This window comes from Biomphalaria glabrata, chromosome 14, assembly GCF_947242115.1.
Source record: "Biomphalaria glabrata chromosome 14, xgBioGlab47.1, whole genome shotgun sequence".
In the NCBI taxonomy this organism is placed as follows: domain Eukaryota; kingdom Metazoa; phylum Mollusca; class Gastropoda; family Planorbidae; genus Biomphalaria; species Biomphalaria glabrata.
This window is the reverse complement of record NC_074724.1, coordinates 19,223,296-19,240,757: the sequence shown is the minus strand read 5'-3', so window position 1 is coordinate 19,240,757 and position 17,462 is coordinate 19,223,296. Positions and strand designations below refer to the sequence as shown.

General features: G+C 35.9%; 2 protein-coding genes across 4 annotated transcripts in view; one reads left to right on the top strand and one right to left on the bottom strand.

Annotated features, from left to right (window-relative positions):
- The window catches only part of LOC106073950 (proprotein convertase subtilisin/kexin type 7-like), a 49,528-nt gene extending 38,481 nt beyond the window's left edge, over positions 1-11,047 (bottom strand). The window contains exon 1 of one of the 3 annotated variants that reach the window (XM_056010931.1): positions 10,909-11,047. The gene's annotated coding sequence lies outside the window, so the exon portion shown is untranslated. Of the gene's footprint in view, positions 1-1,503; positions 1,632-10,908 lie in introns of those variants that run through there. The other 2 variants (XM_056010933.1, XM_056010934.1) reach the window with 2 other exon arrangements.
- The window catches only part of LOC106079158 (prenylated Rab acceptor protein 1-like), a 32,352-nt gene continuing 25,585 nt past the window's right edge, over positions 10,696-17,462 (top strand). Inside the window, exons 1-2 of the mRNA XM_056010939.1 lie at positions 10,696-10,744; positions 11,318-11,411. Of these exons, the coding sequence (XP_055866914.1) occupies positions 10,711-10,744; positions 11,318-11,411 (128 nt within the window). The 5' untranslated portion in view covers positions 10,696-10,710. The remainder of the gene's footprint in view (positions 10,745-11,317; positions 11,412-17,462) is intronic.

Below are 17,462 nucleotides of genomic sequence, written 5' to 3'. Positions count from 1 at the left end.
CGGGTGAGTGGAAAAAGGGCTTGCTAATTAAAATACCAAAGAGTGGAGATCTATCACAATGTGAGAAATGGCGAGGCATCACTTTGCTGTCAGTACCAAGCAAGATTTTTAGCAGAATCCTACTAAACAGAATAAAGGGAGCATGTGATGAACACCTAAGGGAAGAACAGGCCGGATTCAGAAAAGGGAGATCTTGTGCTGACCAAATAGCTACACTCAGGATAATTGTAGAACAATGTGTCGAATGGCAATCTCCTCTCTATGCAACTTTTGTTGACTTTGAAAAAGCTTTTGATAGTGTCGACAGAGAATCTATCTGGACTGTAATGAGACATTATGGGATCCCCAATAAAATAATAACCATAATCAAGAACCTTTATGATGGTTTCACCTGCCAAGTAACCCACTGTGGCAAGCTGTCAGAGGAATTTCCAGTCACAACAGGAGTCAAACAGGGATGTCTTCTTTCACCACTCCTGTTCCTTCTAGTACTGGATTGGGTCACAAAAGAAGCCTACTCTAACGCAGGGAAAGGAATCCAATGGACTCTCACACAAAAGCTGGAAGATCTGGAATTCGCTGATGACATAGCCCTATTATCACACAGACTACAGGATATGCAAGAAAAGGTCACAGCTTTAAGCGAAGTAGGAAAAAGAGTAGGCCTCAAAATAAACCACCAAAAAACTAAAGTACTTAAAGTAAACAATAAACAAAGTGGAGACATAGTATTGTATTCTCAGACAATAGACCAAGTAGAAAATTTTATATACCTTGGGAGTGTAGTCAGTATATCAGGTGGAACAGATGAAGACATTAAACGCCGTATAAATCTAGCACGTCAGACATTTACACAGCTAAAACCAACCTGGAAATCTCCTTACATCTCAAACAAGACTAAACTAAGAATCTTTAATTCTAATGTCAAGGCTGTCCTACTGTATGGTTCTGAAACATGGAGAACAACTGAAGCCACAACAAAAAAAAATACAGACCTTCATCAACAGATGCCTGAGAAATATCCTAAAAATACACTGGTATGACAAAGTAGAAAACACCAAACTGTGGGAGATGAGTGGACAGAAAAATATAGAAGTGCAGATCTTAGAGAGGAAGTGGAGATGGATTGGTCACACCCTTAGAAAAGATACCAGCAACAGAGCTAGGCAGGCCATAGAGTGGAACCCCCAGGGAACAAGACGCAGAGGAAGACCAAAAAGAACATGGCGACGCAGTGTACTTGAAGAAGCAGAGAAGACCGGGAAGAGCTGGGACACCATCAAAAAGCTAGCAAGAGACCGTGGAGAGTGGCGTGTTTATGTCGAGGCCCTATGTTCCACGAGGAACTCAAAGGAATGATGATGATGACTTAGACTAAAACTATAATAGAACGATCAAATCGATGTCACGATTATGATAATATAATTGAATTATACTAATAGTAAATTTAAAGTAAATTGTAGATTCTAAATACTAACTAACTTGCTGTGTTGTTGATTTTACCTCGTTTTAACACGATTTATTTGCAAAAGGGAGGGTTTGTGCATTTTCGATCATTTCTATGTCACTTTCGTTCTTTTTCAACATTTTTCAGACAGGATACAACGTTTTTAAAGTTGCATGATAAGCCATTTTTTATTTCTATGTCACCCAGATAAACTTGGCTAGCTTCCGGGTTAAGATTTGTTTTGGTTCTTGTTAAATGTTGTGCAGTTTCAAAATTGATAATTACATTCATTTATAAACAGAGCATCACTAGTTACATTGACTGTGCTTCAAAGATGTGCCATTAAAATCTTAAAGGGGTGTTGGGTTTCAAATTGGAAAATTTATTTCGGACAACTCTCCAAAAATAAATATAACCAAAAAAAAAAAAAAGCCAAAATTAATTGTTGTTTTTTTTAATTATTTTTTTTTACTTATTGGTGAATGTAAATAATCTAAATTATATTAATAACATGTTCATTCTCAGAAACCACAAAAAAAACAACAAAAAAAAAAAACAACAAACAACCTAATTTGAAATTATATATTAATAAAAAAAAGACAGAAAGGAACCACAGACCGAAAGTGCTATTGGAGTGATAAACTCCCCCTTCTCGATAGGTGAGCTTAATGCTGCCATAAGGAAATACCAGCTCAAAAAGGCTCCCGGGCTGGATGGTATCACCCCCGAAATGCTCAAGCATGTAGGGGGGAAAGAAAGGGCCGTGCTCTTGGCATTTGTAAATAGAACCTAGGCTGATGGTCATATGCTTAGGGCCTGAAAACGCTCCACCATTATTCCTATACCAAAAAAGGGAAAAGATACTTCCACTGCTGAGGGCTACAAGCCCATCTCACTCACATCTAAAATGGTAAATGAGCGTCTGGTTTGGTACCTTGACGGTGCCCGTCTTATAGCTCCAGAACAGGCTGGTTTCAAGGCCATAGACCAAGTCAACATCTTTGTGCAGAGAGTAGCAGATGGATTCCAAAAGACCGAAAGCACATACGCAGTCTTCATTGACTTAAAACAGGCATATGATAAATTACGGCGGCCTGGTTTGCTTCATAAGATAAGAGCCGTGAGGGTGCGGGGACGGATATATTACTGGATCAGAGACTTCCTACAAGAGCGTACAATAAGAACAAGGATGTACGGACAAGACGGTCTATTCTCTGTTCACACTCGGGACTGGCATTCTCGTGCAACCTTTCCGACTCTCCCTTAATGGAGTGGCTCTCAGCATGGAAAAGCTACCCAAGTACCTTGGTGTAACTTTAGATCGCAAACTGAAAATTTGTGAGCACATCCAGGAAGTTGCAAGAAAGGCCTCAGGGAAACTTTGCATTGTGCTGAAGCTGGCATCCACAAAATGGGGAGCCCAAGCAGACATGCTCCAATCACTGTATTTAGAAGCAGTCCGATCACAGATAGACTACAGTCTACCTGTGCAAATCTATGGCTCTAGGACAGCTCTTGAACAATTAGATAAAATACAGTCCCAAGCACAAAGATTTGTTTGTGGAACCTTTAGGACAAGTCCAGAAAATGTGGTTAAATAACGGCTAATGTAGGTCCACCTAAACCTTAGGAGGGAAAGGTCAGTACTGACCTGCTTTGAGCGGTATAAAAAGCTGGATGAATACCTCCCAGCTAGAAAATTAGTGGATGGTTGGAAATGCAGAACTCGTGTATCCTGATGCAGTCTTTTATGCATCATGCCACTAGACTATCTGATAAAACTGGCCTCTCCACCAACCGACAAAACATTCAACGTTTTCATCCCCTTCCCCCTTAATGTTGCCCAACGACCCCAGACATACGATTGAAACTAGTAGACCCTAATGCCACTAAGCTAAGTCGTTCATCTAACGACCTTCAAATTCTAGCACTGGAGACTATTAATGCCTTCAAGCCCAGTGCTATTTTTTGCATATACTGATTTGTCTGCATTGATAGATTCTGGAAGAGCAAGTTATGGAGCCTACATCGACTTTCTTGGCTCTTACTCAGTAAAAATCTTTGGACCATGTGGTAGTGTTTGCAGTTTTCATGCAGAGACCATGGCAGTCTGTGAAGCCTTAAAGGTCATTGAATCTAAACTCGGCGAGGAACATTTGAGGGCAACACATATGTTGTGGTCACTGACTCAAACTCTGTACTACAGGCTTTGCAAAGCCCTGGACCATGGCCCCCCAATATTGACACTGTCATCATGGCCTCACACAACATAAAGCAGCGCTATGGCCCCCCTGTAATAATGCAGTGGGTACTGAGTCACATAGGTGTGACTGGCGTAGCCAGGATTTTTTTTTTTTTGGGGGGGGGGGATTTTTTTCTCCCTCCACCCTGCAAAAAATATATTTATATGTATGTATGTGTGTGTGTGTGAACATAATCTTTATTACATTCTGACCCTTCATTCTTTCAGAAGATGTTTATTGTGCCCTAGAATTTCTTTCTGGAGTTAGTGGAAAAATTGTAGACTCTCCGCAATTGCCAGCAAGGGGGTCTAGCCAAGCGCTATTTCTGGTATTGAAAGCCAACAAAATGCATATTCTGAGGTATCTAGAGTGCATTTGCCTGCTTTAAAAAGTTTTATTTCAAAAACCTAATGTGCTTACTGACTTAGACCCTCCGGCGCCTTTCGGCGCATTTGCCGTCTAGCTCTTTCCACAAAGATCTGTCACTGGTAATGTCTGAAGCCTCTTCCCACCTGCTCTAAGGACCTCCATGAATGTGTGGCGCCAAGTTGTACTTAATAGTATTGTCATCGCGACTCTTATTATGCGTAATTCATTTTGTCGGAGAACATGTCCCGCAAACCTCATGCGACACTCTGTCACAATCTTACTAAGGGTTCGACTCCCAGTTCGGCATAGGATTTCCTTGATTTAGACCCAATCTCTATTACTGACTTCTAAAATATGTCTTAGCCATATTTGTTGAGTCACATTTAGTGTTTTTCAATTTCGCAGATGACTATTTACTACACTTTATTATTGGAGCCCCGCCACTGGTAGAAATGTGTAACCTCTCTTGAATACGCTCTTGGAATTAGGTGAATGTAGTTTGCTTTAGATTTTATATCGAAAAGGAAAGTTTTATCATCAAAATCATCTGTTGGGGGTTGTAAACTAAAAAAATCTCTGCATTTTTTTTTTAATTCAAATCCCTCATTTAGCTACGGTCATAGAATTTGGTAACTGTAGTTTGCTTTAGAATAATATTGAAGATAGAGGTTTTCCACCTCAAAACGCTCTGTAAGGTGATTTTAAACTCAAAACTATCTGGAGGGGTTTTAAACTTTAAAAAAAAAAGCCATCTGTAGGAGAGGGGCTTAAAATCAAAACCCCAATTGGCTTGGCTACGCTCAAATAATTTTAGTGTGTAATTTGCTTTTTTTATATTGAAGAGGTATTTTTTTAGCATCGAACCGCTTTGAAGGTAGGTTTAAACTCAAACCCCTTTTGGCATGGCTCATAGCATTTTGAGTGCGTAATTTGCTTTTTTTTTACATTGAAGATGTATTTTTTAGCTTCAAACCCCACTGGCAAGGGATTTAAACTCAAAACCCCTTTGGCTACGCTCATAGATTTTAAAGAGTGTAATTTGCTTTTTTTTATATTGAAAATTTAAACTCAAAACTTAGTCAAACCCCATTTAGCTACACTCATAAAATTTTGAGTGCGTAATTAGCTTTTTTACATATCGAAGAGGTATTTTTTAGCTTAAAAACCCTACTGAAGAGGGGGTGGGTGGGGGGGGGCAGGGTTAAACTCAAAACCCTTCAAATTTTTGAGTGTTTAATTTGCTTTTTTTTTATATTGAAGAGGGGGTTTATCGTAAATTTCGGAAGGGTTTTAAAATCAAAATCTTCCTTAACTGTGCTCTTGGAATTTGGGGATTGTCATTTGCATTTTTGTTTTGTTTTATAGAAGAGGGGGATTTAACTGCTAAAACCCCTGGTTGTGGTTTTAAAATCAAAACCCCCTGCTAGGGGATATTAAACTCAAAACCCTCTGGTAGGGGTTTTAAACTCAAAACCACCTGGTAAGGGGTTTTAAACTCAAAAACCCTTGGCTGTGCTGTGGCAAGTGATGGTTTAGTATTAAAATCTCACCTAAAATAAACAAAATCAAAGCAAATAATCAGTCACTAAATTCCAATCCCCCCCCCCCGGCTACGCCCATGCTGGCAATACTATTGCAGACTCCTTGGCCCACCAGGGAGGGCAAATTCCACCAACTGAACAGGCTGTATGTTTTCATCATGCCCTGGCTATAATTAAAAAAAAACAGAAATTGAAAAGTGGTTTGAGTGCTGGGACAAATCTAAACAAGCCCATTGAGTCTGGGATCGCATGAAGCGTCCTGACAGCACTTCCCCGTGGTGGAGGTTGTCCAGGCCTGAGCAAGCTTTTATAGCACAGTGCAGGACAGGCCACTGTCCAGTTGGCTCATATTTCTCACGTCTACTGCCAAATTTCGATTCACGGTTCCCCCGACACGGGGAAGAAGAGGAAACCGTGCCTCATATTCTGTTTGCCCCATACTTGCTTATCTCTGCCTCGACAGGTCTGGGAAACCAAAAATTCTTGACCTGTATGGTGACGTGTACGCATTACGCAAGACAGCAGGGTTTCTGTCCAGGGCTTTTGTAAGAGTTTGATGATGATGATTAATAAAAATAGTGAAAAATTAATACACACAACATAAAATAAACAGTCCAAATTAAAGTAAAACTCTCCATAAAACATGCAAACATAAAATAAACTACAAATGAATATAGGTTACAATCTTCATCATTTAACTCTATTCAGTCATACAATATAAACTGATGACAAAACTACTTTGAAATTAAAAATAAATCTATACTGTCTTATTGGAAAATACATGGGGTATCTTAAAATTTAGTTAATATTAATATAGAATTAAAATCAGAGTTTATTGAAGCCAAAATATAATAACTGTCCGAAATAAATTATGGTTTCCGAAATCAAATAAACTATTCTATGACAAATCTGTCCGAATTAAATAATGACACATGGTCTCCTTGACCTTAAATATAATAAAAAATATAGGTTAGGGGTACAAAAATAAGTAAACATCCTTTTCTTCTAAAACTAAAAAACATTTTGGTATTTCATTTTTGTTTCTATAGGAAAGGCCCATCAGCGAAATGGCATATAAAGCGAACACCTCCCCGTAATTTTTATCCATTCTTATTTATTTCAAAAGTAACTGCAGAACTATTAAAATGGTATTACAAAGACTCCATTTTTCTACATTTCCCACATATTCACTTTCGTTTTTCCTCATAAAATAAAGCATAGCTGAAGGTCAAAGTTGACATGCATGGAAATTTCATTCTCAAAACGTTTCCGGATAAACGAGAATAGGTCCGAACTTAAGGCGATTTTAAAGTACCAATGGACATTGGCCGAAAAAAAATCGCCTATTATGCTTCTAAATAGATGAGGAAATAGTTAGCTAGAATAGCTAAGGCTATTCATTCCGTTGAAAAAAAAATATTATGGGGTGTTCGCTCAAAATGACCTTTTTAACTGAAACCCTATTCAGCGAAACCCCTATTATAAGCTTAAAAAGCCATTAATAATAATTTAGTTACCGATTTAATCTGTTCTTCTTTTTGTCTTATCTATCGTTATTGTTTGTAAACTGAAATATTAAAATAATAGGCCTATTTTTAACCTTAACCCAATGTCTTCGATTTCGAAGATTAAGGATGAGTGCAGTAGCCTACATGTTTCACATGTCTACGCCCAGTTGTGACCAGCATATTTTCCCGCATTTTCTTTCCGTCTAAAATGTTTGACTCACACCTCTCTCTCCAACAGTCATATGCTGGCAGTTACTTTCCTCTATGCCAGTGAGGGTGAAATGACGCATCATTTGATCTTAACAGCGCTTAGGCCTATACGGTTTATACGGGGGGGGGGGGGGGGGACCTCTGTTTTGCCGTCCTCCTTTTTTTTAACTGGCTGGTTAACCTCTTGTTACTAATTAATGATATTAATATGTGTATAGATGTTTAAAAGAAGATCAGAATTCATTTTCACTGGGTTCCCCCACCATTCTGAGATTAGGATTTCAAAGAGTTTTCCAGGAGAAAATATTCGATTTCAGGAGCGGAAAAAAAACGCTATCTATATATTTAGTAATAAATATAAGAATTACCATATAATATACATGTATAAAATTACAAGATCTCTCCTGAGCCTTTCGTCTCCATGTCCGAAACCCAAGTTGTAGATCTACCTCCCATACATCATCAATCCATCGCATTCGGGATCTGCCTTTGGGTCAATCAGCGAGCGGGGGGGGGGGGGGGGGGGGTCGAGTTGATGTTTATTAAATTAAGTGCACTGAACATGTGTTCTTAAAAAAATAGTCACAGTAACGAGAGTTTATGAAATGGGGAGTAAAATGACGTGGACTAGCCTATAGGGAGGAGGCGAAATAGAATTTTCTAGTTTCTTTCTTTCTCTAAAAGAAAAATATTTGATCGCAAGTTTCGTAGGCTATATAGACATCAGTTCCAAGCAGAGAAAGGAGATGTGGAGCACGAGAAAAGTGAAAACAAATTTAAGCCTAATGTCACAAGGAGGACAATAGTTATAATGTTTCATGGAAGAAGTTAGATGATAGAACTAATTGAAGCATAATTTCCTATATTTTAACATGCTATTTCGCTATTTTTTACGGCCTTTCGCTCATTATGACTCCCGCGAAAATTGCGTTCGCTGATTAGGTCCGACCCCTACCGCAAGTTGACTTGAATTATAAATTTAATAGCTGATATGGAAAAAAGATTCAAATTTAGTTTTATCGCCCAATAGCTGAGGAGTCCGCAGATGTTTTCATTTTTTTAATAAGTTTAACCATTGCAGAGTTATAAATTCTAAACTAAAAACTGGCACAAAAGCGTTCGCCATTGGTCCTTTCCCATAGATGTCAAACCATTATCAAATAATGCGCTGTCAAAGTCAAACTTTGAAATTTTGGCCTATAGGTGTCCGAATAGCATAAACTACTCTAGATCTAGAGATATAGAACTATATGTCTAGTTTTAAAAAAATATATATGTTTAATACCACTAGAATACAAAACACTTCAAGAGGTTTAAAAAGGGGGTGTTCGATAATAGCAGTTTTTATATAAGCAATCTCAGCTTCGTAAGATATCGAACGCCATTTTAATGTTAAAAATAAACATCAAAGGGATATAACCCAAAGAACACAAAATATTTAAATTATATATTTTTTAATTGTTATTTTTTTAAATAATGTAATGCAAAGTATATATATAAATTACCCATGTGTTACAATTTGTATCAGCTATTTGTGGTTTACCGTAAATGTGCTATATTTTTCTAAGTAAATAGATTTACATCGATATGCACTCATTGTACCCATTTTAAAAGCTTGATTTTATGACACATATAGTTTGATGCTATTATCATCGTTGTGCTACCATAGGTGCAAGGAATATAGAATATAACACAGGAACAATGAATTTAGAATATATCCAGTTGTGTTTTTTTTTTTTCAGATGCCCCATTCTATTAACTTCTGAATTATGTTTTATAAACCAATACCTAGCGCATGTGCTTGATGTGAAGAGATATTAATAAAACGAAAGGGCTAATGGGGAGGTATAGAATGTAGATATGGTATTTTGAAATAAAAATGTCTTTGATAGGTAAAAAAAAAAGGGGGGGGGGGCAGAGAAACAGTCCAGACACTGTATCAAGAGATCATCAATAATTGATTGACCATTAAAATGTGACGTCAGCCTCAAATACAAAGTCAGTTGTGCTTCTCGATCTAGACGTGTGGCGCAGGGTCTAAAAAAATTATATATAAAGTACAATATACCATAAAGTATGATAAAGCTCATAATGCGATACAAAGACACTCCTTTGAAACATCACAAATACTCAAAATAATAACAATATAACACATTTAACCACTCTCTTATTCTGCCTACACCCCCTTACCCGCGCTTTCTTCTTACGCAATTCCACTCTCCAACATTCACACTTTTTCAGTGCAAAGTAACAACATAAATTTCAAGACTCAATCCAAACGCAGCCACCAGACAAACACACAACAAAAAAAAAAATGGTCAGTGACAGCTCAACACACAGGTGTAAACCAGGCCACCAACGCAGCCCCAAAACATTGTTCAAGTTGTAGTAAGAACAATGTTGAGGGGAAAGGGGGAAGAGCCATCATTCGAGTACCTAAGGTCAAGCCGCTAATTAGGTCACAAACACTAGGCGTGATAGATATATAGATATGTTGTTTGTGTGTGTGTGACAAATACTAAGCGTGCTCTAAAATACTGTGTTTTTTTTTTTGGTCAACCAGGTGATTTAGGGAGGGCGGATCTATCTACATCTATAGGTAACACAGCTCGCAAGCTACCATAGCTTTTCAGCACCCCCCCCCCCCCTTCCCCGCCCAGATCGAAAAATATCTAGCACTGACTTTTGGGCTGTTACATACACTGAGCGTGCTAGATCGGCGGCTAGTTACGTAGGGCTGCGTACCGTATGTTTTGTTTTTAGGTCAACCAAGTAAACTGTTGTGTCCTGCAATGACTTGGGGAGGATTATCTATTGGCTACCAAAGCTTATTAGGCTCTCCCTCAAATAGATAATATCTGGATTTAATTTATTAATGGCCTTATGTCTCAAAATAGCTTAGACCTAAATAAGTACTACGGTAATGCGTTACTGGGCTTAGTCAGTTTCTAAGCAGAGCTGATCAGTGATAGATTATAGATTCCTTCGATGTGGACCATGTGAAAATGACTAAAATCTGTCTGTCTTGACATGGCGTAAAAAGAAAATGATATTTAATAAATAAAAAAAAATATAGATTATAACACTTTTGAAACACCATACTTTTCACAAAATTTTAAGATTATAACACTTTTAAAACACCATACTTCTCATGTGTTCGATAAGTTCTTAATATGTTTGATAAGATAAAGGTAAAAAGTGTTCGATAATTTAAGCTTTTGAAATCATCGACCTGACTCACTTTAACATCAAATATAAGTTTAACTTTGGGTAGTAATAGAATAAAACATGTCTACTTTTTAAGAAAAATGGATGAGGAGTTCATAGATATATATAATCAGTTTTTTTCTAGGTCTAATTTTTACGGAGATGCACAAATTCAAACATAAAAAATGTCGGCGAATGAGCTTAACTTGTTCGATAAACGTAAGTTACTGTACATGTATTTATATTTTTCTTATTATTTTAATTTTTTACTCAGGACTCAGACCAGTAGAGTAACTTCTAGATCTAGATCTGATCTAGACATAAAAAAGACAGTAGATAGATCCATGAAGCTACACTAAATAGATCCATGTGTAGATCATTACCAAAATCTAGATGATCTAGATATAGAATATAAATCTAGATCTAGATCTAGTATTCTAGATCTTGAAAATATTTTTATCATTGATTGTTGACTACATTGACTGAAATCTACTCTTTTTGTAAGAAGAGCTCTATTCTGACTGCCTGTTTGGTATTTTTAAAACACTGATCGAGAGCTAGAAAAACTAGATTTTTCTGGTTATTAGATATATTAGTAGATAATCTTATATTATTATTATATTAAAATCTAAATGCATGAAAGATTCTAGATCTATCATCTAGCATATTTTAAATAATATAGATCAATAAGTCACAAGTAGGTCTAGAATATAGACCTAGATCTAGGATTATTACATTATAATTATTTGGCTACATTTTTGTGTTTTTGTTTTGCTTGGTTTCACATTCAAGATCTCCACGTCCAAACTGTCATGGCAGATAAAGAAGGTCTTTTAGAAGGCCAACTAGATTACGTGCCTTCCGAAAAGAATAATTTCAAAAGCAGGTACATTTCATTATGATTATTTTATTTTAAAAGTTAGATTAGACCTTCAGTCACCTTTCCCTACTGACCCTAATCCCAGATTTAAACTAGACTAGACTTAGACTGACTTAGACAGTAGTATGACTAGTATGAGTATGACATGACTAAGAATATTATAATAATATTATGACTAGATCTAGTATGACTATACAATGACAATGAGTGTAGAGTGTAGTATGACTATCAGTGTATCACTGAGTCTGAGTAAACTGAGTTATCATCACTATTATCAGACTATCTAAGTCAGTATGTCACTATCACTAGACCTAGAATTACTAGAGTAATTATTAAGTCATTTAAGTATTATACTAACTAGAGTAAGTAAGTAGTAATAAGTAAGCTACTAGAGTACTAGATCTATTCTAACTACTAACTTAGTAACCATATCTAAATCTAGAGCTTATTCACTGATTAGTGATCATTGATGATGATCATGATGGTGAACATCAGAACTATTATTAGTAAATATTAGAGTCTATATAAATCAGGTTTCTCTTATATTTCAAGAATATGCAGAAAAAAAATGCAGATTACAAATATGTAATTTGATTTCTTCGGAGATAAATAGTTATTAAAATATATATTTTTAAGTTTTATTTCTTATTACCATATATTGTCATTGGAAATACACCATTTTGGTTTTAAGGCTTAATACTAGACTATCTCCCTTGAAATACTTGCCGTTTTTCTGTTGCTGTTTTGTCTTTCTTTCTAGCACTAGTAGCAGTTATTAGATCTAGATCTAATATTAAAATTCCTTTAAAATGATAGCATAAGAACAAAAAACTCTCTTTAAAAAAATTTATTGAAAAAAATAAGAAACAACAAGTTCATCAATTTATTATTAACATTTTATTTAGACCTTCATTTCAGTAAATACACTTAAAAAGTCATAAGTTGAAAACTCAAGAACAAAAAACTCTCTTTAAAAAAAGTTTAATATAGGTAAGGGAGATAAATATGCTTAAAAACAACATGGTGGTCAGTAAAGGTATCTGGGCATCTAAACTAACTATATCTATACTATAAAATAGAATGTGAGGAGTATATATGTATGTATGTTACTAATTGAAATCAAAACCGTTTGACCAATCTTGATTAAACTTGGCAGAAATGTTTACCATGTCTACATGATGAGACAAGACGGAGAGGTCGCGCATGCGTAGAAATGAAAATCCCTAGATCTAAATTAGCCCTAATTCAAGAAAATATATTTTTTTACTTTTACACATGAACATACAAATTATTGTCTATTCATTTCATTATTTAATGAAAATTAACCTTCAAATTTGAGTTTACAAAAACATTTTTTACATAAAATTGTTCGCTCTAAATGTAAATAGCTTTAAACATACTTTTCCATAACTTGCGGCACCATTATATGCGTTGCATGACAAATGAAATGAACGTCAGAGGTCTTAATATTGCGCATTATAAAGGCATATTATTAAACTAATAAACTACTTACATTAAAAATGCAATTTACTTTCTAATGTTTTTTTTTAAAGCATTTAAGCCTACTGTCATATACCAGTTTTAGAACCCTTTCAACATTTGGTGACTAGTAGTCACTTAACTATTCCGTGCGGTCAGCACGAGGTCTTTCTTGGTCAAGTAACTGACCACAAGGTGAACACCTCAGTTATTTTCAGACTCCCGTAGAGAGAGGAGTGCTATGGATATCTTTTACAGTGGAGTTATGTACATGTACTCAAGTTATTATAATTGATTTGTATTCAGAATATATTTCTCTGGACATATAATTTGTGATGGCTGAAGTCGCCAATATCTTTTGTGATATGTTATTGTGTCAATAAAATTCATGTCTGCTACAAGAGCGTTTATTAATAATTCTAAATGTTGTCGTTGGAAAGTTTAGTATATTAGTATTCTTACGCACTTGCAAATCAAGTGCGTGTAAGAAAGTAGTTGGTTAAGAAGAACATTATAGTAGTACCAGAAGAGGTATCTACAACACACAGAGACATTCGCATCATCACGCCTACAACAAGAACCAGGCTGTGACACCTACAGCTACCAATTCGGTTTAATTTTAAGTCTTTATTTTCAATTTACTTTTTTCTTTAAGATTTACTTAAATGCGCATTTAGACCTCTTAACAACATAGCTACATATATACAAAAATTTCATTCATCATGTCCTCATAGCATACGTGTAGCTAGATTTAGGTCAACACAAGCCATTTACTAGGCTTAAAGAGTTTAGTTATTGACTAGACTACTATGGCATTCAAGTTTTTTTTAGATTCTAGATCTATATCTACATAAAATAAAACTAACAATGTTATATTAACAGTTACATTCATGCGTTCGCTTTAATTATAAAATATATTCAACATCTTGATATCGTGCACTTCTAAATACACTACAAGCCAATGTTTTCATTCAATAATTGGATCTAGATATCTAGTCGAATAGCTATTTTTAGCTCCATTCCTAATATTTTATATTCTTGAATTCATGCATACGCTTTACTTATAACAATATTATTTTCTTTAATTGTTATGAATACACTATATCAGTAACTATTTCAGTGATACGCAAATTAAGCCCAGCGGGCTGCAGGTAATATATGGCTAGTAATATAATATTATATTGTTATAAACCCACCATGCGCACCGCCACTCAAGATAGTGCAGTTGGTGCTCACTGCCAGAAACTAGACAGAAAAGGATGTTGACATTAGGAAGAATAATGACTTCCGCCCAAGTCTAGAGCCGAAATGAAGATGCTGTGTTCAAGGCAGATGTTTTATGTGTTTGTCATGTCTCCGTGTAAATAAATATCTATATCTCATTGAGTTGCCTCCCTTAAGTTATTACTGGTGTCGAAGTGGGATTATAGGCAACTCAACGAGAGGAAGTAAGATTCGATCTCAATGGCATCTTTGAAGCTATTACATCAACTCTTAATTAAAGAGCTAAGATATGAGCTTCGGTACCGAGGTTTAAAACCCGTTGGTAGCAGAGAAATGCTCACAGCTTGTCTCCAGCAAACCCTGGTCGATGAAGAAGATCCGGAGATCTACCAATTTGAAATTGAACTTGGGATTGTTGAGGTCATTGTCAAGATCCAGGACTGTAGGGATGCATTTAATGAACAAATGAACATGATGAGGAACATGAGAAGGAACTTTATGTGGAACAAGGTAGATGAAAGTGTATTGCAAGTAGAAGGCCAAATAGACCAAAGTGATCAAATGGTGTCGCAAGTGAAAGAACAGTTACCTGGTCAGGACTTTGGCTGCACAAACAGTGGTGATGGAGGCACTACAGAGGCACTACGGATTGTAGTGCCGTCTGTGACTGTGCTGTGGGCAAGTCTTTTGGGTGTGAATTTCAAGACGAGAAACATGACAACGATTGCTGCGATGATCTCAACGAGATGTACTGAATCGAAAGGAAAGAGACAAATGAAGGAATTGAAGTCTAAAATAATGGTGATAATTACTGAAGTGTTTAGTTCTTTGAGAAATGACATTTAGGAGGAGTTATTAGGAAATTAATTATAATAGAAAGTATATAGGAATAGGGCTCTGAAGTTTAAAACTCGATGTACACCAGGAATTTTTAAAAAAGTGTTGACTCTAGCTGAGTTGTGTTTGATGGGCATTCAAAGGAAGCTTTGTGGGATGTTTGACTGAGAGGCTTAAAATGCTTGGTTACCTATCAAGGGGGCTTAAGCTCAAAACCTGACTTGAGCTGAGTGGTGTTTGCTAAGCACCTAAAGGTAGCATGGAAACCTTCTTCCAGATATCCTCTATTACCAAAGAGATTGGACCATAGCACACTAAGCATGCTGTAAGCATGAAAGGTGTACTTTGCAAAAACAAAAAGAAAACTCCCAGAAGTCTCCTACATATTTACAAAAGAGAGCACACAATGCAAGATAGATGCTATAGATCTAGGTCTAGTAAGATGAGCTAATAAAAAAAAAACCTCTTGTAACAATTGTTCAAAAATGCTTCAATAAATATTGTTCAATGTATATATATGTATATGTATATATTTATATATATATATAGAGAGAGAGTTTTTTTTTTTTTTTTTTTTTTTTTTTTTTTTTGACAGTTCTAACCATCACCAAATTATGGACTGTGTGTCAGCTTATTGACTTCTCAATCGTGTGTTGCTGTGGGCTGGTCATATTCGCCCCCCTCCCCTATCCCCTAATTAAATAGCATAAGTTTACATTCTTTTGAATGCTCTTCATTCTCTTTGTATTTATTGTTTTATTAGCGATATAAGCCTAGGGCTGGGGTCGGCAACCTTTTGAGTCGGCAGAGCCAAAAATTACAATTTACAAAATTTTTACAAAGTTTTTAGAAGAGCCACAAAGTACTCTGATAAATGAAGTTCTTTGATAAATATAAACGAATCTATTTATTCATAAGAAATAAATATCTATTTATTTATATATGACTAGTGTTTTTCACAACAAATTTGATAATGTATATATATTCTGTGGCATTTTACGTCTCGAGAGACGATATTTTCACTTTGCAACTACTTGTGTGACTAAAGAGGCCAATCCTTGATACACAGCTTATATAATCACCAGGCGCCGTTGCATTTTCACCCTTCTTTCTGCTTCTGTTCTGTATGACATCTGCAATCCGTGAACCTTCCTTTATGCTCTCTCTCCATTTGGATCTATCCAGTGCCACCTCTTCCCAGCTGCTAGTGTCGATTTTGAAGAGCTTCATGTTGCGTTTGCATACATCCTTATAGCATAAAAGTGGGCGACCAGCGGCTCTCCTGCCTTCTATTAGATCGCCATACAGAATGTCCTGTGGAAGTCGACCTACTTTTACAAACTATTCTGGGTTTTTTACATAATTATTCTGGGTTTTTTAAGGACGAAACATGAAAAATATAAAGCACAACCAATGTCTTTAGCAAAATGTAAAAAAAAAATTATTTGTGCAAAACTTCATGAAGACAATGAGACACATAATTCTATGCACATGAAAAAGATTTAAATGTATGCATTGTCTTTATGGGATTTGAATCTACAGCATAAAAAAGCAATTGGTCAAACATTTCATCAGCCATTCTGCATCTGCGGTTAGTGAGTACTTGTGAGGCCGCACTAAACATTCTCTACAGCAGCAGAACTGGGCAATGTTGAGTTGCTTTTTTTGAAAGCCTCAGCAACTGTTGGAAAAGCTAAAAGGCTGCTGACTGAATCTGACTTGTGTAACCTTCCAGCTGCAATACACATAAACCAATAAATATATTTTAAACATTTATCATGGCAAGTATTATGTACAGTGTTATACATTTTCAATCTAAGTTTTTAATATATAACCGGGATATTTTCATGTTATTATATTAAAAAATGCCTCATCTGTAATTGTTGAATCTGCCTCTGTGTGACTCAAGTAACTGTACAGGTCATCCTGGTCGCATTATCGATCATGATTTGTTTGTGAAGTTGATAGCTGATTTCCACTTCCAATTTCTCTGCTAAATTCTTTCTGCACATTGTTAACATAGGATACAAGGATTTCTTTTATTTGTGACTTCTCTTCACTAGGGAGAAAGGCCAATTTAAACTTTGGATGCAGCATTGATGCAATTCTGTATTCACAGCTTTCCATTACATGACCAAATCTTTTAATCAAACCATTCTGCAAGGCAGTAACTAGTGGTTTCATTAAGGGATCAGTGTTGTTGTTTAATTTTCTTTGAACCCCCATGATGGTCGATATTAAGATTCCTATGTAACAATCAGCCTCCCTCAAGAAACTTCATGGCCATTACAACAGGTTTCATGGAAATCAAATAGCTATTCAAAAATTTCATCTCAGCTTCTGTTATTTTGGCTTGATCAATGGCTATTTGACAACTGATAACTTTCTCCAAGCCAATCTCAATGACAATATATTTCCACTAACTGTTTTGTTAACACAAAACTTTTAGTTTCACATCAATGAAGCAAGTACTAACCAGCAAACTGTTCATTATTGCCTAAAAATGTATATATATAT